At 45.6% G+C, this 21511-nt stretch overlaps 1 protein-coding gene across 7 annotated transcripts in view; it reads left to right on the top strand.

The window, feature by feature from the left end:
- The window catches only part of CSMD2 (CUB and Sushi multiple domains 2), a 620269-nt gene that overhangs the window by 220295 nt on the left and 378463 nt on the right, over positions 1 to 21511 (top strand). For all 7 annotated transcript variants that reach the window (XR_012512371.1, XR_012512370.1, XR_012512369.1 and 4 more), the window contains exon 5: positions 11221 to 11428. Coding sequence is in view for 3 of the 7 variants with exons in the window: in XM_074380476.1 (XP_074236577.1) it covers positions 11221 to 11428 (208 nt within the window). In the remaining 4 variants the exon portion in view is untranslated. The remainder of the gene's footprint in view (positions 1 to 11220; positions 11429 to 21511) is intronic.

Below are 21511 nucleotides of genomic sequence, written 5' to 3'. Positions count from 1 at the left end.
GAGGTGGCCTCTGAACTGAGTCCTGAGTGTCAAGGAGGAGCCTGTCATGTGAAGACCTGGAAAATGACATTCCTGGCAAAAGAAGCAGCAAGTGCAAAGACCCTGAGGTGGGAAAGTGCTGCCCACGTTAGAGGAACAGAAAACAGGTCCCTGCAGCAAAAGTAGAGTGAGGGGTGGGTGGAGAGGGCAGGGATGGGGAGAAGCAGGGTAAGAAGTATAGGCTGAGGTGGGTGGATCACAAGGTCAGTAGTTTGAGACCAGCCTGACCAACATGGTGAAACTCCATCCTCTACTAAAAACACAAAAATTAGCCGGGTGTGGTGGCATGTGCCTGTAATCCCAGCTACTCAGGAGGCTGAGTCAGGAGAATCACTTGAACCCAGGAGGTGGAGGTTTCAGTGAGCCGAGATCATGCCACCGCACTCCTGCCTGGGTGACAGAGTGGGACTCCATCTCAAAAAAAATAAATTAAAAAGTACAGGCTTGGTTCTGAGTTCAGGAGGCAACCAAGGGAGAGTTTTAAGCAGAGGTATAGTTCAATATAACTTAATTTAAAAAAAAAAAATCACTCTGGATACTAGCTAGGCAAGAGGCACCATAGGAAGACCAGTTAAGAGGCAGCTATTATGGGCAGCCAGGCTGGAGATGACGCATCTTGGTCGAGATGCTTCTGTTGGCTGTAGTAGAGGTGGAGGGACAGGCGTAGATGGGGGCTGTCCTTTGGGGATACAGCCAACAGACCTTACAGGTGGATTGGATGACTGATAGAATAAAGGCTCAAAGCTGACCCCTAGGCTTTTTTCTGGAGGGATGGTGGGTGAGGAGGGCAGTGATCAAGATGGATATGACTGGCACAGGGGGCAGGAAGCATGTGCCTTAAAGGGAATCAAGACAGCTCACTTTGTCCAGGTAAAGTTTGAGATGCTGTGAGACATCCAAGTGGGGAAATTAATTCTGCAACTAGGAGTCCTAAGCTAGAAAGAGATCTGGGAGAGGCATAAGAGACCCTAGGGTAACACTGTAGATAGCAAAGAGGGTCTGGGCACTGTATGCTGGACCCAACTGTGTTGATCAAATTTAACAACACAGAGAAGACCCTAAACACTGTACGGGGTGTAGTGTGGACCTTGAGTGATTCCAAGCACTGGGGCCCCAGCAGGGACCACAGCTACCCAATGTCACTCTTTACAATAGGGTACCTCTACCGCTGCTGGGATCACTAGCGTCCCATCACCTTTGCCATTACTGTTACTAGAGCAGAACATTTCACAACATGGGCTCTGGAGGCCAGCCACCTGGATTCAAATCCTGGCCTTGTCATTCACACACACTGGCTGGACCAGTTACTCAATCTCTCTATGCCCAGTTTTCTCATTTGTAAATGGGAATAATAATAGTACTTAACTTACAAGTTGGAAGTAAGGTTCAAGTTGATAAATGCTAAGCACATAGCAGAGGGCCTCATCCATAGTTATGACTCAGTGAGGGGTATCTATCATTGTCAGTCTTACTGCCACAGCCTTATTGGCCACCATGTATTGAGCCCTACCTAAGTACCACATCCTGCATTACCTTTCTTAATCCTCACAAATCCCGAGGAGGTTAAGGTACTGTTATCTCCTGTTACAAGTGAGGAAACTGAGGCCTAGAGAGGTGCAGTGCTTTGCCTGTGATCACACAGCTAGAGAGCTGTGGAGCCAGGATTCAGCCCAAGTCCGTGTGCCTAACACCCGTGATCTTGACCACTGCCCTCCACTGCAGGCAAGGATGGTGGCCTCTGGCCCACAGCAGGAGACTCACAATGGCACTATGATTTCCAGAGCTTCCCTAGCCTGGTGGTTCAGGGCCCAAGAGCTTGGCCTGCAGGTGCATGCATTCCCCGCATGGCTACACCAGTCAGGGACTGGCAGTCTCTTGTGGTTTCCTCTTGACCTTCCTTGTTCCACGAGCTCCTTAGGAGAGAGACCTCTAGGAAAGGGTCTGAGGTCATTCTATTGGACAGATGCTGCTTCAGGGTGGGGGCTGGAAGCTACTTATCCTTCTTATAAAGAAAGCCAGACCCAAGGTTCACCCACCTCCACTTGAGCACTGGGAGCTAGGACAGCACTTTTGAGGCAGCATGAAGCCTCCCAGGTGGAAGAGAGGGGAGCAGGAGGAGGCACCTCATGCCTGGAAAACCCCACCTCCAGGGTCTAGTGCTTCCAGAAGCCTGCTCCTAGCCCATGTCAGGAACAGGATTACAGTGACTGAAGCCCAGGAGGCAAAGAAATAGGTGGGTAATGATGTGGGCCTGGAGTCATAAGGTCTTTGGTTCAAACCCTAGCTCCAACATTTAGTATCTATGTGGCCACCAGGAAGTCTTAAAACCTCACTGAGCCTCTGTTTTCTCATCTGTAAAATGTGCATGGTAATACCTATGCTCTTGAAGATTTGAGGGCTAAAGGAGAAAATGCAGATGATGCATTTTGCACAATGCCTGGCCCATAATGAAAGCTCAATAAGAAGTGTCATGTAATCAAATACCATGTCCTGTCTACATTCTTCTCAGAAAGATACCTCAGGTGGCTGTATCTATAGGAATCTGGAGACAAAAGTGATGTTCTCAGAATTGGTCAGTTCTTCATTTTAAGGAGAGTCATTGATAAAGCCAAGGATGAATGGGTAGAGTCCAAAGCCCCCAGGAAGAGGGGACTGAGGAAGTTGAGCAAGTTATGGGGGCCCTAGCATGGAAAGGCACACTGAGCCATTCCACACAAGAAAAGGGGGTGGGAAGCAGCTATGGGGTGCTCCTGCGCTGGTGCTCTCAGTCTTGCACTGGAATTGCAAGATGGTGGCTTCTCCTTTGAGACTTGTTGGCATCTTCATTTCCATAGATGCTGAGGGGTCATGGGGAAGATGATGTGAACAGAAGCTAATTCCAAGGACCCCAGATCTTGTAGGCGTACAAGATGGTACCCTACAGCTGGCCTGAAGTGGAGAGGATAAATTTCTGTTTTCTCCATTTCCCACCTGAAATTCATCAGTCATTGTCGAGTTAACAGACACCAAAGAGGACTGAGGGATCATTCTCTAAAATTATGGTTAATTGAAGAGATTTCCATGGAACTTAAGGTCAATCATAAATAAAGTCATAAACTTGGAAAGGCAACTATCAGCATAACACACCTGCACCTCAGAATGTGCATGACTTAATGGTGGTGCAAAATGTCCATTGCCGGAGAAGGAGAAAGTGTAAATGAATATTTTAGGACTATGGTCTCAGCTGAAGGTTATGTTTTATGACTCTGGAGTTGTAACCATGAAATATGATGCCTTGTTTAAAGTGAGAAAACCTCTAAACAGCTTCTGCAGAATCTTCAATCAAAACAGGATATAATGCGAGGGCCAGGGTGTTAGATAAGCCCAAGAGGCAGGGTTGGCTAAAATGGTAAAGGTGCCACCTTCAGAGGGGACTTGTGGCTCTGGCCAGAGGATCTCAAGTTCTCAAATCCTCAGTTCTAGAACAGTCCAGAAATTATTGCCTACAGTTAGGACGTTTGAAAATCTCAGGATGCCTTATCAAACCACTGTCAAGGTGCCGTATGGTGGAGGAGACTAGTGCCAGAGGGTCTATGACCTTGAGAAAGTTACTTAACCTCTCTGAGCTTCAGTTTCCTCTTACATTTATTTGTTTGGCAGATATTAGTCAAGTACCTGCTGTATGCCGGGAAACGTGCTAGTTGATAGGGACAGAACAGACATGGCCTCTGTTCTCATGGAGTTTACTGTCTACACGTTAGCTAAGTAATGGCATAATTATGGAAAACTATTAGTTACGGCAAAATATGTGGTGCTCAGAAATAATATGATGAGGGAGAGGTTATTCTGTTTCTAGAAAGATCCTTGAGGAAGCAGCGCTTGGATTGGGACCTAAAGGCTGAGGGCAGGGGGCAGTCAGGCCCAACAAGATAGGGCAGAAGTTTCCAGAAAGAGAAAATCACAGTTTCAAAAGTCCTGGAGCAAGGAAATGCTAAGTGTATCGGAAGAACTGGGAGGAGGCCAGGGTGGCTACAGATGGTATGGAGGGAGAGACTGGCATGAGGCAAGGCTGTGTGAGGTCCTTGTGAGCCATCGGGTATTTCAGTTTATCCTGAGTGACAATGGAGGTTATTAACAGTTCCAACAGAGAGAGTGGCATGCTTTCCAGTATTACTCTGGCCTCTGTGAAGAATGGACAGAGGCTGCAAAGCAATCTACAGATTCAATGTAATCCGTATCAAAATACCAGTGTCATTTTTCACAGAAATAGAAGAAACAATCCTAAAATTCATATGGAACAACAACAGCAACAAAAAAGCCTGAATAGCCCAAGCAATCTTGAGCAAGAAGAATAAAGCTGTAAGCATCATGCTACATGACTTCAAAATATATTATAAGGCCATAGTAACCAAAATAGGATGGTATTGGTATAAAAACAGACACATAGACCAATGGAACAGAATGGAAAGCCCAGAAATAAATTCATATACTTATAGCCATCTGATTTTAAACAAAGGCACCAAGAACATGCATTAGGGAAAGGACACTTGCTTTAATCATGCTGGGAAAACTGGGTAGCCATATGCAGAAAAATGAAACTAAACCCCATCTCTTACTGTAGGCGAAAATCAACTTAAAATGAATTAAAGCCCTAAACTTAAGACCCGAAACTATAAAACTACTGGAAGGAAACACAGGGGAATTATTTCAGGATATTGGTCTGAGCAAAGATTTTATGGCTAAGACCCCAAAAGCACAGGCAACAAAAACAAAAAATAGTCAAATGGGACTATATTAAACCAAAAAGCTTCTACACAGAAAAAGAACCCATCAACAAAGTGAAAAGACAACCTGTTAAAGATGAGAAAATATTTGCAAACTATTCATCTGACAGGGGACTAATGTCCAGAATGTACAAGTAACTCAAACAACTCAAAAAGCAAAAAAACAAATAAAAAAGTGAGCTAAGGACATGAATAGACATTTTTCAAAAGAAGACATAAAAATGGCAAACAGGTATATGAAAAGATGTTCAGCATCTCTAATCATCAGGGAAGTGCAAGTCAAAAATCACAATGAGATATTATTTTACCCTAGTTAGAATGGCTATTATTAAAAAAGCAAAAAACAACAGATGTTGGCAAGGATATGGAGAAAAGAGAACTCTTATACTTTGTTGGTCAGAATTTAAGTTAGTACAGCCACTATAGAAAACAGTATGGAGAGTTCTCAAAAAACTAAAAATAGAACCACCATATGATCAAGCACTTCCACTACTGAGTATTTATCCAAAGGAAAGGAAATCAGAATATCAAAGGGGTACCTACACCCCCATGTTTACTGAAATTCATAACAACAAAGATATGGAATCAACCCAAGTGCACAACATTGGATAAATGTATAAAGAAAATGTGATATATATATATAATACATACACACACACACATACATACGTACACATACATACACACACGTGCACACACACAGTGGAATACTACTCAGATGTTAAAAAATTAAATTAGCTGGGTACGGTAGCATGCACCCATAGTCCCGGTTACTCAGGAGGCTGAGCCAAAGGATCTCTTGAGCCCAGGAATTCAAATTCAGCCTGGGTAATGTCCAGCACAACCCCATCTCTACTTTAAAAAAGAAAAGAAAAGAATGAATGAAATCGTGTCATTTGCAGGAACATGGGTGGAACTGGAGGTCATTATGCTAAGTGAAATAAGCCAGGCACAGAAAGACAAATATCATCTAACACGCATACGAGGAGTTAAAAAAGTGGATCTCATGGAAGTTGAAAGCAGAATGATTGATAGTTGCCAGAGGATGGGAAGGCTGTGTGTGTCAGGGCTTGGAGGATGTGAGGGATGAAGAGAGGTTGGTTAACAGTTGCAAACATACAGTTAGGTCAGTGATCCCCAACCTTTTTGGCACCAGGGGCCAGTTTCATGGAAGACAATTTTTCCATGGACAGGAGGTGGGAGAGGTTTCAGGATGAAACTGTTCCACCTCAGATCATCAGGCATTAGATAACTAGTGTAACACTCACCTCCTGCTGTGCAGCCCAAGTCTTAACAGGCCCTGCTCCACGGCCCAGGGGTTGGGGACCCCTGAGTTAGGTAGAAGGAAGAATAAGTTCTAATGTTCAATAGCAGAGTAGGGTGACTATAGTTAAAACAACGGTGTATTGTATATTTCAAAATTCCCAACACATAAAAAATGATAAACCCTTGAGGTGATGGATACCCTAAATACCCTGACTGGATCATGATACATACTGTGTTAGGCTTTTCTTGTATTGCTGTAAAGAAATGCCTGAGACTGGGTAATTTATAAAGAAAAGAACTTTAATTGGCTTATGGTTCGACAGGCTGTACGGGAGGCATAGCATCGGCAGCTGCTCAACTTCTAGGGAGGCCTCAAGGAGCTTTTACTCGTGGTGGAAGGCGAAGTGGGAGCAGGCACATCACATGACCAGAGCAAGAGACAGAAAGAGTGAGGGAGAGGTGCCACACAATTTTCAACACTCCGATCTAGAGATGACTCACTCACTCTCACAAGGACAGCCCCAAACCATGAGGCATCCATCCCCATGACCCACACACCTCCCACCAGGCCCCACCTCCATTATTGGGGATTACATTTCAACATGAGATTTGAGTGGGCCATCCAAACTATATCGCCTACTATGCATGTCAAAAAAATATCACACGTGCCCCATAAAAATGTACAAATATTTTGTAACAATAAGTTTTTTTAAAAAGAGTGCTCCAAGATAAAGTTCTCAATGCAAAGAAATAAGTATGTGAGGTGATTGATAGGTTAATTATCTTGATTTAATTATTCTACAATACATACATATATCAAAAGATGACAGTGTATTCCATAAGGATATACAATTATTGTCAATTAAAAGTAAAATTTTAAAACTGAAAAACAAAAGGAATGGACGGACTGGAGGAGGAAGGAGGCTTGGAGACCAGGAGGGGGCTTCATGGGTGTGGTCAACTTGGAGTAGAGCAATGGCAGCGATGGTGGGGGACAGGATTGAGCACCACCTAGGTGGACTGCCAGGTGAGTCGCTAGCTGGATGTGGGAGTCCAAGAGGAGTTGAGGATGTCCCCTGAGCCTCTGACATGAGGAAGTGGGTGAATAGTGCTGACACTCCAAGATGGGAAAGTCAGAAAGAAGGCTAGGTTCCTGGGAGAAAAGGATGAGAGCGGTTTGGGTTGGGTTGGGTTTGAGAGCAATGTGGAATATCTACTTGGGGTTCTAAGACTGGAAGTAGGCAGAAAGCTCTGGAGTCATTGTCTTTCCTCCAAGACCTGCTCTCCTTCTGGAGTTCTTGGTTGTCCACCTGTATGTGCAGGCCAGATTAAATGAGACCACGTGGACCAAGGGTCTGGTTGGAGACTTGTCCACACAAAGTGTCTGTACCTGCTCCCCATCTCCTGAGCCATTCCCTCCCCTTCTAATGTTTCTGTTTGTGGTCCCTGCTTACTTTTCCACCTGAGTGCCCTTCCCTTCCCACCTTCTCTTCCTTCAGGTATCTTTGCCTCTCCCTGCTCCGTACATGTCTGTTCAGTCCCCATTCTTCTCCACTCCTGTGGTGGAAGATCCCTCTTGGTCCTATTGATACCTTGCCTCACAGTCTCTGGGATCCCAGGCTCATAGGTATCCCCACCTGTTTATTCCTCAGGATCTCACACTCAACAAGTGAATGAGGAAGAGGGGAGGAGGGGCTGTCACTCTTCCTGCAGAGCTGCGGGACACTTCTCCTCTAGTGTCCTGTCTAGTGACACTTCTCCTCTAGTGTCCCTGTCTCCACTGTCTCCTTCACCATCCACTGTCTGTTGGAGAGCACACCCTCTTGTTCCTCCACAACCTGCCTCCTAAATCCCTTCCTGCTGCTTCTCTTTCCTCCCTGCCTAGTTGCAGCTTTGATGATGGGAAAAACCTCTTCGTTCTCTGTCTCTGGTCTCCCCACTGGCTACCTTCCACTCCTGCCAAGCCACACCATTCATCCATTACTAGGGAACCAAATCATCTTTCTAAAAAAGGTCTGGGCTTGTACTTCCTGCTGAAAACCCTCTTTTCCACACCTACCGTGGCTCCCCTGCACCTGCAGAGGAAAGTCCAAACACCTCGGCAGCACCATCAAAGCCTTTCCCCAAGCGGCTTGCCCATCCAGGCCTTCTTGCCTCTGAGGGCCTGTTTGCTCCACCTGGAACTCTTTTATTTCTTTCCCTTCCGGCACACTCCTACTCCTTTTTGAAGATTTGAGCTAAATGTCCCTTCCTTCACCGTGATCCCTTGCCCCAGTGCAGTCAAGACTCAGCCATTGTGTCCAGGGCTGAAGACAGTTCCACCTGGTATAGTGAGGGCCAGTGACAGAACTGTCAGGGACCAGTGGGCCCACTGCTTGCTGGGAACAACATTGACAAACCTCCCGTTCGCTGGCTGGCTCCTGTGGCTTATCTCCCTGGTAATGTTCACGGTGAATTTATTTACATCAGAAGGAGACAAACTCTGCCTCAGATGTCAGACTTCATAACCTCCTGCCAGAGAGATACCCAAGGTGGAAATACTGTGCAACTTGATAAAACCAATCAACAGCACCACTAAACTGGATTTAAAGCCAAGCAAGGCCAGTCTTGCCTCCCTTCCCTCCCTTCCTGCTTCCTGGGGCCTGGGCAGCTGGGTTGGGGGTAGCAAAGCCAGAAGAGGGGAGGGGAATAGAACCTCGGCTCCTCTACTTGGCATTCAAGGCCCTTCATGGTCCAGCCCTTGCCTTCTTGCCTAGCCCAGCTGTCATCTCTGCATGTCCCTTTAAGTTCAGACAGCCCTGCCTAGTAAGTCCCTAAACATGTCACACTCCCCAACCTTGAACTGCCCTTGCTGTTTTTCTGCCTAAGACACCCTCTCCCCTGAGACCTGCCAAGCAGGCAGCCCTCAGCTGATGTATGCTGCCAGCTTAGTGTTCGCAATGCAGCCAGACTCTATGTCTCATGGTTACCACCTGGTCTAAGCCACCATCGCCTCTCATTGAATTATCATGGTAGCTTCAAGAGGCCCCCAGCTTCTTCCTTTGCCCTCTTTGGTCTGCTGTTTACCTGGAAGCCCAAGGCATCCTGTTAATACACAAATGAGATCATATCATCCTCAGCCCAGAACCCTCCACTGGCTTCTCAACTTATTCAGAGTAAAAGTCCACATCCTTACAGTGGCCTCTCAGGCCCTCGGTGGCCCTGCCTCTGCTGACCTTATCCCCTGCCACTTTCCTTCTTCTTCCTGCATTACAACCCCTTGGATCTCTTGATGCTCTTCAATGGTGCCAGGCCTCTGCACCCTGTGGCCTTTGCATTTGCTGTTCCATCTCTCTGGAATGCTTTTCCCCACGTGACTTTGTCTCTCACTCCTTCAAGTATTGGCTCAAGTGTTGACTTCTCAGTGGGGTCTTCTCTGACCATCCTTTCTGAAATGTCCACACCCCCACTCCCAACACCAGATACCCCATTTTCCTCTGCACTTAACACCTCAATTACCATAGAGTTAATTATTTATCTTGGAATTGTCTTTATCCTTCTGATCAGAATGTAAGCTTTGGGATGATAGGAATTTTTGTTTGTTTTATTCACAGGTGAATCCCCAGCACCTAGAACAGTAACTGACACATAGTAGGTGTTCAGTTAGCATTTGTTGAATGAATGAATGAATATATTAATAGAAATGCTGTCTCCTCCATAAAGCCCTTCCTACCTATGCTATCACTATGCCTTGAGCATCTCCATTATAACAATTCTGTGTTGCCATTGCTGGCTTGCCTGCTCACCTCCTCTTTGAGAATCACTTGAGGGCAGAGAGGAAATCGAGCTTTTCACATTGTAGTGCTGGCTCTAGCCCAGTATTTGGCCCCCAGTAGGTGCTCAGTTAATGGATGTGGGAAGGAAACCTTCGTAAGCACCTACTCTATATTTCTGCCCTCAGACAAACTTAGGAGTTAGCACTGAGAAATGCTATGAGTTGGCTCATGATTCTCTTGACCCCGTAAAAGAACATTAATAAGAATAGTTCAGAGCTGCTAAACAAGATCACTTTTATCTCTAGCCCAGATGACTTCTATATATCTGTTAATCCGATCTCACCATTAGATGCTGCACAGACATACCCACTTCTGTGTGCCCAAAACCGAACTCCTCGTTGCTTTACATACCATAAGGTGCTCCCTTCCTGGGTTTTCTGCCCCAAGAAATAGTACCTCTCATCCATCCAAAGGCTTACACCAGCAACCTGGATTTTATACCTCCTAGTTGCTGAGGCCTGGAGGTCCTGCTTCCTAAATATCTCTCGAATAAGTCCTCTCCCACCCTCCCCATGACCTTAGCTCAATCTCATCCAGCCTCACCTGGACTTCGGTGACTTTGGTGATTCCAAGAGCATCCCATGTGCTTCCCTGACTCAGAGCTCCTTTATACCATAGCCTGTGTTCTTTCTAAAATGCAAGTGTAATCATATTTCTTCACTACCTTTGATCCTTAAGATGAAGTGCAAGGAAAAAGGAGAACCTAGCATTAGCATCTACCACATGTCAGTCACTGGCTAATGCTAGGTACCATCACATTAATTATCTAATACAGTTATCACAACAACAGAGAAGCAAACTGAGGCTTAAAAAAATACATTCTCCAAAGGTATGCAGGTGGCTGGGAAATTGTAGAGCCTAAATTCAAATCTAGACCTTCCTGACCCTAAAATCCATTTCCTTTCCAATGCACTCCCATCTCCAAATCTTTTTGGCTCAGTGTTCTCTGCCATGCGACTTCTCCCATATGCCATTACTATATTATTCCTCATTTTACGCCGTGACGAGACATCTAGAGCTATTTAGACATGCCTTGCACATTTATACTTCTGTGCTTATGACCACTGGGTTCCTTCTTCCCTGAAATGTCCTTCCGTTTCTTCTCTATCTAGTGAACTCCTATTCATTCTTCAAAACCCAGCTCTAATGCAACTTCCTCTGCTAAGCCTTCTCAGATGGACTTATCCAAACAAAGTTATTTGCTGCTTTATCTGGTCCTCACACTGTGAACTGTATTCTTGGAAGACAGAAAGATGTGTTGTAGGTAAAGCCCATGGTGAGTGCTAGGGCTTGAAAACCAGACCACTCATGTGAGCCTCTTGTCTCTGTGCCCACAGCCGATGATGCCTGTGGTGGGACCCTGCGGGGCCAGAGTGGCATCATCTCCAGCCCCCACTTCCCCTCGGAGTACCATAACAATGCCGACTGCACGTGGACCATCCTGGCTGAGTTGGGAGACACCATCGCCCTGGTCTTTATTGACTTCCAGCTGGAGGATGGTTACGACTTTCTGGAAGTCACTGGGACAGAAGGCTCCTCCCTCTGGTAAGCACAACACCCCCTTCCTTTCCTACCCTATTCTCTGCAACTGTGGATTACTGGGATACTTACAGTCTCCTTAGTGCCTGGACCTGCAGCCCGAGGCCTCTTAACCACTTCCTTACACCTACTTTTGGAGTCTTTTCATCTAGTCCTAATGAAAAACCACTGCATGTTTTTAGAGCCAGGCTAAATTTTTATAGTGACTTTGATATCTGATTTGAAACATGTTCTTGCTGAAGAATTTTATGATGCGTCTTGGTTGAATAACTTGCATTAAGACTAAAAATGTCCTGGTCTCATGATGTGGACAGGTCTAGTAAAATGATTTGAAATATCGTTCCATTTCTGGAAGATATATGCATAGCATACAAAAAGGGACAAGAACCGTAAGTGGCAATTGCTGAGACCAGAACATTTTTAGTCTTAATTCTTCCCACTCCAAGGGTCCTGAGACATCAGAAGAGCATTATGTCTCAGTGTCTGAAGGGAAGGACGAACATTCTCCCTTTTGTTCTGGCTTTGCTAAAAAGTGCAGGCTTTTCTGCGGTGTGCTCCATAGAGAGTCTCAGTTGCTGTTGGGTTAGGAAGGATATGAGTTACTGAGGATTTACAGCCATCATGGCTTATTGTCCCCCAGACTTGGGCTCACAGGATGTGCTCAAACTGAGTTTGGCTTAAGGAAGTATCTGGCCTCCTGTTTGGGTGACAAGCATCACAAGTAGTATTCTCATTGTGGCTGTGTTATCAGGAGGACCTTTGTTAGCACATCAGGAGCCAATATAAGGATATATCCAGGTGTACTTTAGGCAAAGATGGGCATCGTTGGAGCCTTAGTTTGCTGCATGGTATCAGGGGAAGGCGGGGATCAGTGCTTAGAGTTAGGGGTGGAGGAGGTGTCACTGAGGATTCTGAATGGAGCAGGAAGTGGGTGACTACAAGAGTCAAAGAAGGACAGATCCTAGGAAAGACAGACATGGCAGTCAGTGGGGGTAGGGAGGAGGAAGACGGGAGGGAGAGGAGGAGAGGAGGGGAACAGGGCAGTTCTATTGCACACCTCCCCTGTGCCAGCTTTTATGGTGGTAGAGACACCAGTTGAGTAAGACATGGTTTTTTGAGGGGTTCATTGTCTCTTCGGTAAGAAAACCAGACAGACCCATGGTAGGAGCCAAGTGTGACCATTAAATATTTAAGAGGGATAAAGTGGGAATGGATTTTCCCCAAATAAAGGCTCAGATTTGGGAGCTAGTGTAATTGGAAAACTCAAGCTTCCTGGTGCAGTGGAAGGTGTGCCGACGTGGGAATCAGAAGACTCCGGTGTTAACATGAGCTTGTTGCAGGAAGCTGGCCAGGTCATTTCCTACCCTGGTCAGAGGGCCGAGAGAAGCACATGCGAGTGAGGACAGCCTGCTCTGTGGAGGTTGATGTTCTATAAACTAGTCCAGGAGCAACAGCTGGTTATTTTAATCTGGGAGTTGGGTTGAAGGTTCAGGTGAGTTTTCACTCAACTGGAATCCCGACGACACGCCCAGTGTGAAGACCCTCGGACCTCTGCCTCTTTTTGTAAAATTCCTATGTTACTGACTGTAAATGTAATACATATGCTCCTGGTAGAAAACGTTGAAAATCTACAAAGATATGGAAAAATTAAAACTATTAAAATTTCAATGTACTCCCCTTTGACCTTTTTTCTTAGCCTAGATTAAGCTAGCTAGCTATTTATATATTTTTTAATATTACCAAATTAGGATCTAAAAATATCTCTAGTTACATATTTTAAGCTAATCATTGTGTCATGAAATGTTTTCCTATACCATTACCGATGCCTCCAAAATATACAAGGTTTGATAATCATATCATTTGTTGACTCTTTGCTATTAATATGTGCCAGATAGGTTATAAGCTCTTTAGAGCTATAACTTCATTTCATCTTCATAAAAATTCTGTGAAGTAGATAGCATAGATTTCATCCTTTTACAGAAGAGGAAAATGAGGCCCAGAGAGGTTATATTACTTGCTCAAGGCCACACAGCTAGTAAGGAGCAGAGCTGGGATTCAGCCCCAGGTTAATCTGATTCCAAAGCCTGTCTCCTAAGCCCTGACAGCATGCTATTATGACATGCCGTATCTGTGATGGGTTTTCCAGGCTATGTAGCATTCCCTTGTAAGACTGTAGCATAGTTTACTTATCAGACCTCTTGTTAGGTGATTCCCAAGTTTTCACTTCTAAAAACAGGTGCCAAGATGAATATCCTTGCCAGTTCCCTCTCTTCCAGTCCCAAGGCCTTTTCGACTCCTTCGTTTATCTGCAGGCCAAATGGTCTCCTATAGCTCCTGCTCTCCAGGTGTGAGTCTACACGATGTCCAAACTTTTGGAGTGAAACAAATATGAAAGAGTATTCCTTTTCCTATTAAGTCACTCAGTGGCTAAGGAACTAAGCAGAGGAAATTGTTAGGGGAGTCATTCCGAACTCTTTGCTATAAGATTAAATTATAGCTATTTACAGGTTTGGTGTCACCACTGCCAGGCAGGATGCATTTGTTGTTCTAATTTATACTTGCATAGCAGTTATGGATAAACAAACTTGGAGGCTCAGGATGTATGTGTGGGAAGAATCAGCTCTCTCCCTTGCCCCTCTCCTTTATGGATCCCCGGATTCCTGTAAAAATTTGATGCTGCTGGTTTATGAGTATACTGCTTTTGTAAGCATACATTAAGATTTCAGGCTATTCTCTTGCATTCTGTGCCAAGGCTTAGAAAAACAACAGATCCTGTTAGCAAAGATAGATTCGGGCACCTGGGCAACCCCTTCACCTATCAAGAAGACAGGAATTCCTTTGAGAGAGAAAAAAAAAACCCACTACCTCCCTTACCAGATAGCAAGTTCCAACTGATTTAGAAGGAAGAGTGCATGCAATATGCCTGACTCTATTTCCCCACTCTTCTCCTCACTGTCAATGGGATAACAACAGGAGAGTTTAAATTAGGGCTTCTGGACTAGTAAAATTTCCAAACAATTGGTGAAACCTAGGAGTGGTCATTTTTTATTTTGCCAAGTAAGGATATTAGAAGAAAACCTGCCAACTCCTCAGAATATTATTCACAAAACAAAGGACAATTCAAAGCCAAAACTGTGGCAGGAAATAATCAATTGGAAGTGTTGTGCTGACATCATGAAAGATAGGATGGGGGAGCACCCATAAATAACAGTGTATGCCCATCACCTGAGTGTCCAATAGTATATATGCAGCAATCCGTGGACCAATTCTCCCTGTGTTGCTGGTCCTGGACCAGCCTTTGGCAATCCAACAATACATGTTTTGAATAGGAAAAAACTGTTACTATGGTGAGCACTGAACTCTGTAGCTCTGACATGTTGAGAGATTCTCTAGTATTTTAGACTTACTTCCCCTAAAAGTGAATTGCTTTGTGTGTGTGTGTGTGTGTGTGTGTGTGTGTGTGTGTGTGTGTGTGTGTATGTGTGTGACCATGAGCAAAAGCTGGGCTTGGACTGACCAAGGGTTACAACTCACAGAGAAGATTTGGTATTGCACCCTGACCACACATAGATGTATGCAACCCTCACCCCAACACACACACACATACACACCCACCCACACACACACACACACACATACACACAGAGCCAAATCACCTCTGACACATACCCCTCCAAGTCACTACCAAATTCACATCATCAAGTCATCCCTCACACCCCTTGCTGACCACCCATGTACACATGTATACACCCCTGCCCCCCTTATACACAGTTCCATTTCCAGTTCAATATAGAGGCCAGATTTTCTCTCACTGACCCTGCTGGAGGGTGAGGGTGGTGGGCCTTCTTTCTCTGCTCTGCTCTGACCCAGTCATTTGGCTCTGACCATCATGGAGCTCCATTCCTTTCCATTATGTTCTAAGAAAACACTCTCACCTTTGCTAAGCTTCCTCATGAAGCCCCAGGACTTTTTCAAAGGACTCGACTGGGGATACAGAAGACTCTTTAACAGTATGGGGATGTAGGTCCCTGGAGGATATCAGGATCATGTTATACCAAGTAGAAATTGTCCCCAACCCATCACAGAACTGCCCTCTACATTGGTGGAGAAAATCAGCAAAGTGAAGACCCCTAAGAAGCCACTAGATCCAGAATCATTCTCTTCCTTACTCTGTCTCATGCCCAGTACTCTCCATCTGAGTCTCTCCAGAACAAGAACCCTCTCAGGCTATGAGAAAGGAGGGAAAGCCAGACATCCCTCCTATGATATGGGAGAGGAAGTTTGTGCAGTTTCTCTGGAATTAGGTATCGAGCCTGCTCCATGGCATCAAACTGGGAAGGGGGCAGGCTTGGGAATCAGACAGACTTGAGCTAAAAACCAGCCACTTCTCAGTAGTTGTGCTGTCTTAGGATATTTACCAGCTTTTCTGAGCCTGTTTCCACATATGAAAAATGGGTCTCAGTATACCAGCCTACAAAGTTTGAGAGGGCTAAACATGGCGATTGCTGCCTGGTTCACAATAGGTACAATACTCCTGGGATGAGGCTTTGAGAGGAAATGAGTAAAATGAGGCAAGTCCAGCAATGCAGAGCCTCATTGGCCCCATTTTTGGTGGTCCCACTGAAGACAGCATATGAGCTTTCCAGCCCAGTGGCACCTCACCAGCAGAAAGGCACAGCCTGGCTTCCCTGGCTGATCCAGCCTCCAGGGGAATTGCCTGGAAACCCAGATAAGATCAGTGTGAGGAGAGTCTCTGGGTGAGACTGGAGGATGTCCTGGCAGAGGTCAGAAGAGGGGACAGTGATTTTTGTTGGAACCATCTTCCCAGAGCTGCACTTGGCAAGCACATTGTGGATAGCATCACTTCTGTGCCTGGATCTAGCCCCAGACTGGCCAGTTAGCTGCTTTGTTAGAAAAGCGTAAGAGGGCTGGATGCAGTGGCTCACACTGCTAATCCCAGGACTTTGGGAGGCTGAGATGGGTGGATTGCTTGAGCCTAGGAGTTCAAAACCAGCCTGGGCAACATGGAGAAACCCCATCTCTACAAAAAATACAAAAATCAGCCAGATGTGGTGGCACACGCCTGAGGTCACTGCTACTCAGGAGGCTGAGATGGGAGGATCACCAGAGCCCTAGAGGTGGAGACTGCAGTGAGCTGAGATTGTGCCATTGCACTGCAGCCTAGGAGACAGTGTTAGACTCTGCCTAAAAGTGAAAAAGAAAGAAAATCAGAAGATGATTCTACTAATTCAGCTACTACTGAGAGCTCTGTGCAGCACTAGGAGAGCAGGGACACTCCACAGTGAGTCAGGCACAACCCCTGCACTGGGTTCCCACAGAATAGGGGGAGGGAGCAGTTTCTTCCTACAATAGGGAAGGCAGGCAAACAGAGTCTGACCTGCACTCCTAATTGAAGCCACCCTTGCCCTGGGGGCCAGTGGAAGTGCCAGCTTCAGGAGTGTGTTTGTGGGGTGTGTATGGTGGGGGAGGTCCAAAGCTCCTTCCCACACGTGAGATTTCTGTGTAGATCCTGGAACAAACTCTGCCCCTCTCATTTCCTTGGCTGTGACTGTGGGTTAGTTTCTGCCAGTGGTTCCCAGCATCTCTTCCTTGCCTCCATCACCATACACTGATTTCCTTTTTTATCTATTTCATTCCGATCACCCTGAATGGGCTCTGCCTGCCCATTCTCTATGTCCCCACACTCCCAGGCCCAGTCTCCACAGACCTGTGTGCTAATAAACTTGCCTCCACCAAACATTCAAAGTAGGAAAAGAGAGGACAGCATCCTCTAGAGCTCAAAGGATACTGTCCTGGGGCAGGAGACCAAGGCTTCAAGGCAGAGGCTGCACTTGAGACATGTCGAGAAGGATGCCTACCATTTTAATAGAGGAGATGAGGGACTAGGAAGGGCATTCTTCTAGGGCTTCTGCCTAGTCCTCCTGGCCAAAGTGTGGGAGTTCCTTGATCCCTGGGACACGGGCTGAGAAGAAATAGTCCCAGGAATTCTCTAAGGAAGATGTTCTCCACCATGTACCCACCCCGGGAGTCTGGTGTCTTCTTTTGAGCCCCCACTTGCAGAAGAATAGCATGCCTGCTCTATCTGTCTGGACTTCCCAGATCTTGGCCCTGTGGCCACTGGGTAGGCTTTGGCTATTTTGGGAAAGCAAATTTCCCTAGAAAGCAGGCTCAACCTACTCTATCCAGCAACCATCCCTTTTGAGTTTCATCATTAAATCTCTTTAATTTCATCCCTCCTTTTCACGCCCTTCGTGCTTTGATGGATTTGCTTCACTTTATTCCCTTCATTCGTTTGCTTTTCTTTTTGTAGGTGGGGATACAAAAACTCCTGTCTACTCTGCAGACGTCCACTTTGAAAATTTTGCCAGCAACACTCTTTCTCCTCTTGAACAATCTTGCTTTAATTATTAGGCATTTTTTCACATGGAATTTGAGCCAACTAGAACCATTTGATCTCAGCGACTTTTAACTAGATATTTCATTTAAGAGCCATTAGATCCAGACATAGTTAGAATGAGAATTTCATGCCAATGGGGATTTGTTAATAATAACTATCCACTTACTTATTTACTCACATACACTTTATCAAACCATTGGTTTAGCTGATTCATGTTCTTTGTCACTTTCCCCTGTTTATTTCCTGTAATCATTTATTGAGACTCTTCTGTGAATAAGGCTCTCCTAGGTGCTAGAGGGACAAAGCCATGGTCTGGGTTCCTAAGGAGTTATTTATTCCCTCCACAATGTTTATGTAATAGCCAATCACTGTGTTGGACCTGGGAGCTCACAGTCAGGGCAAAGAGGCAGATATAATTAAATGATTTGCAATATCATGTGTTAGGTGCTTTTCTAAGAGGTATAAAGAAGTTCCCCTAGGAAATAAAAAGAGAAATGTTACAGCTGGGATTCTTTGGGTTTAAGAAATAGAAACCCACTTCCAGCTAACTCAAGCTACAAAGGGAACGTACTAGCCTCTGTAACTGAAAAGTCCAGAACTTGACTTCAGGCAGTAGTGGATCAAGAGATGCAAATAATGTTTCTCCCCATCCCAAGTCTTTGCTCTGTGGTGTTTCATTCTTAGGCAGCGTTTCCCAAGAGGTGGCAAAGGTGACCACCCTCAGCTCCCTATAACCTACCTGTCTTGGCAATCCCAGAAGAAAGGGAGCATATCTTTCCTAACAGCTTCTACAAAAGCCCTCAGATAAACCTTGGGGGACCAGTCTGAGTCATTTGCCCATGCCTCAACACCAGTGTAGCCAAGGGGTGTCCTCATTGGCCAGATCCAGATCACATGACTGTCTGCCCTACCCAAAACCCATGCTGGGAGTGGAAGCCCTGGCAAGACAAAAGCTAAGACCATCCTTCAAACAAGTCATCAGCCTTCCTGTAAGAGGACAGCGATTTTTGAGCCGAACTGAAGGGTACGATTTTGCCATTAGCGTTGAACCAAAAAGAGCCCTGGTGTGTTTGGGGTGTTACAAGTCAGGTGCAGGGAGCAAGAAAGAGCAGGATATGAGGCCCAAAATAAACACAAGTAGAGCATGGACCAGGAAGAACCCTGCCCTTTGTTCATAAGCCAGAGAGGATTCCGTAAGCTATGGAAAGCTATTAAGAGAGTTTAAGCAGGGAAGTAAAATAATCATTCTGAATTTTAAGTGGGTCAAACAGAAAGGCCCAGAAATCAGGTATAAAACTTTCTTGTGACTCCACAGGCAAGAGACGGTCCAGCCTTTAACTAAGGCAGCTGTGAAGGGGTAGAGAGGAGGAAGGCTGATGATGACCAAGTTTCTGGCTGAATGACTGTGATGGGGCCACGTACAGAAAGAGGAAAACAGGAGAAGAAGTGGGCTGGGGTGGAGTGGGGAATGGCAATGCCCATTGGTTTCTCCAGTACAAAATGGGCACTGATAGGGAAGTCAAGGCTGCAACAAGAAGATAAGGCTGGTCATGCAGGGACACAGCTGCCCTTGGTTACTAATTCACAGTCGTTAGGATAAGATTGATGAGGGTGGTCAGATAAAATCAACAGCCACATCTGAAAGCTTGGTGTTCAATACCCTGGCAATACTGCGAGCAGTCATCTTCACAATGAGCACCAGCATCATCTTTCATAGGGAAAATATCCTTCATTATCGTCACTGTCATCTTACCATTTCCATCTTCATTGCCAGCATCTCTCCAGTATCATTCATTCATTCAAGCAAACTACTCAGGCCCTTCTCCTGCTTGACATTGAGCTTGGCACTGGGAATGCAATGGTGGAGAAGACAAATACTGTAAGGCTTTTGTGGAACTTATGGTTTATATGGGGGAGACTGGAGTTAGTAAAATATGCAAACATAAATGTAAAAAGTATGACACTCGTCATAAAGTAAATGAACAGGATGGGGAATAACAGCACTGGGGTCCCTATTCTAAATCTTACTTCTCTGATAAGGGTAGGATTTAAACTGAGACCTGACTTTTGAGAGGGAGCCGCATGGGAAGAACTCAGGGAGCAGCCTTCCAGGCAGAGGGAACTGCATGTATAAAGGCTTATCATATCAATGTTCTATTTGCTCCTGAACTTCGTACGTAGGAAGTTAGCATAGGCCTGGTCCCTGTCCTCTAAGGTTTCCTCTTCAAATGTCAGGAGCAAGGCAGAGTCAAGATCTCAAGCACACTCAAAAAACAGCTCAGATGGTACCTGACTAAGGATGCTCAAGCAATCTTGGCTGAGCTGGTAAGCCAATAAGGCTCACTGTAGCCAAGCCTCAGACCTTCTGCCTTCCTGTGGCCTTGTGACGCCCTGGCTTCTCTCTCCTTCCCCAACACATCAGCACACTTTAAGTCACACTAAGAAACTGTCCTTTTTTTGATGGAGCCCATGAAAGTGCATTTGCTGTATCCATCAGGAGCCAGGCCATAAATAACCAGCCCTTTAAAATCTCATCTCCCGTATCTCTTGGAGTTGGAAATAGCATTACAAGCTCTGCAGCGAAGCAGTAAGAAAGGATTAGTGCCTTAGCATGCTGTTGGCACAAATGTGTCCAGAGGGGTGAATACCAGGGCTCTGGCATTCTCCATGGAGTATCAATGTGACTTCCTTGTGTCCACTAGCGAGAACTTGTTCTCAGAAAGAGAACAAAAGCCACAGCTGGGAGGAGCAGGAAGTGAGCTGGTGTTGTCGCAGTGGGCGCAGTGGCTCTGCTAAAGCTTGTGATTGGCAAAGTTCTGTGCATGGGAAGCTGAGGTCGGGCAGCTGGCCTGCCCCCCATGAGTCTGACTGCATGCAACAGGTTTGTACTAAGTGCCTCGTCTGCGAGGAGGCCTGTGCCAGGACTGCAAAGGGCACCAGACAACAAGATGCTGTCCTCAACCTCTCTTGAGGAGCTGCCAGATGCCTGACGGTGCCACTAAGACAGATGGAAGGAGTTGTTCTGGGCCCTCCAGAGCCCCTTGTTCTGGCAAGACCTGTCTTCTGGAATGATGTTGGTTCGTTCCAAATGTTCAAGGCCCCCTCTTGGTCTCTGTTTTTATGTTTGGCCATGAATGTTTTTTCTACTCACTCTCAGATTAACCTTCACAGTGTTTCACGTTGGTTTTGCCTCTCTCCTGCTATTGCAGCCACTTCCCTGGTTCCTAAGACTGACTCTTTCTTTCTTTCTTTCTTTCTTTCTTTCTTTCTTTCTTTCTTTCTTTCTTTCTTTCTTTCTTTCTTTCTTTCTCTTTCTTTCTTTCTTTTTTCTTTCTTCTTTCTTTCTTTCTCTTTTCTTTCTTTTTCTCTTTCTTTCTTTCTTTCTTTTTTCTTCTTTTTTTTTTTTTTTGAGATGGAGTCTCACTCTGTCACCCAGGCTGGAGTACAATGGCATGATCTTGGCTCACTGCAACCTCTGCCTTCCGAGTTGAAGAATTCTCCTGTCTCAGTCTCCTGAGCAGCTGGGACTACAGGCGCATGCCACCACCCTTGGCTAATTTTTGTATTTTTAGTAGAGATGAGGTTTCACCATGTTGGTCAGGCTGGTCTCGAACATCTGACCACAGGTGATCCACCCACCTTGGCCTCCCAAAGTGCTGGGATTACAGGTG

This window comes from Saimiri boliviensis, chromosome 11 (assembly GCF_048565385.1).
Source record: "Saimiri boliviensis isolate mSaiBol1 chromosome 11, mSaiBol1.pri, whole genome shotgun sequence".
NCBI lineage: Eukaryota > Metazoa > Chordata > Mammalia > Primates > Cebidae > Saimiri > Saimiri boliviensis.
The sequence above is the reverse complement of the archived record's forward strand: the minus strand, read 5'-3'. Positions and strand labels throughout refer to the sequence as shown.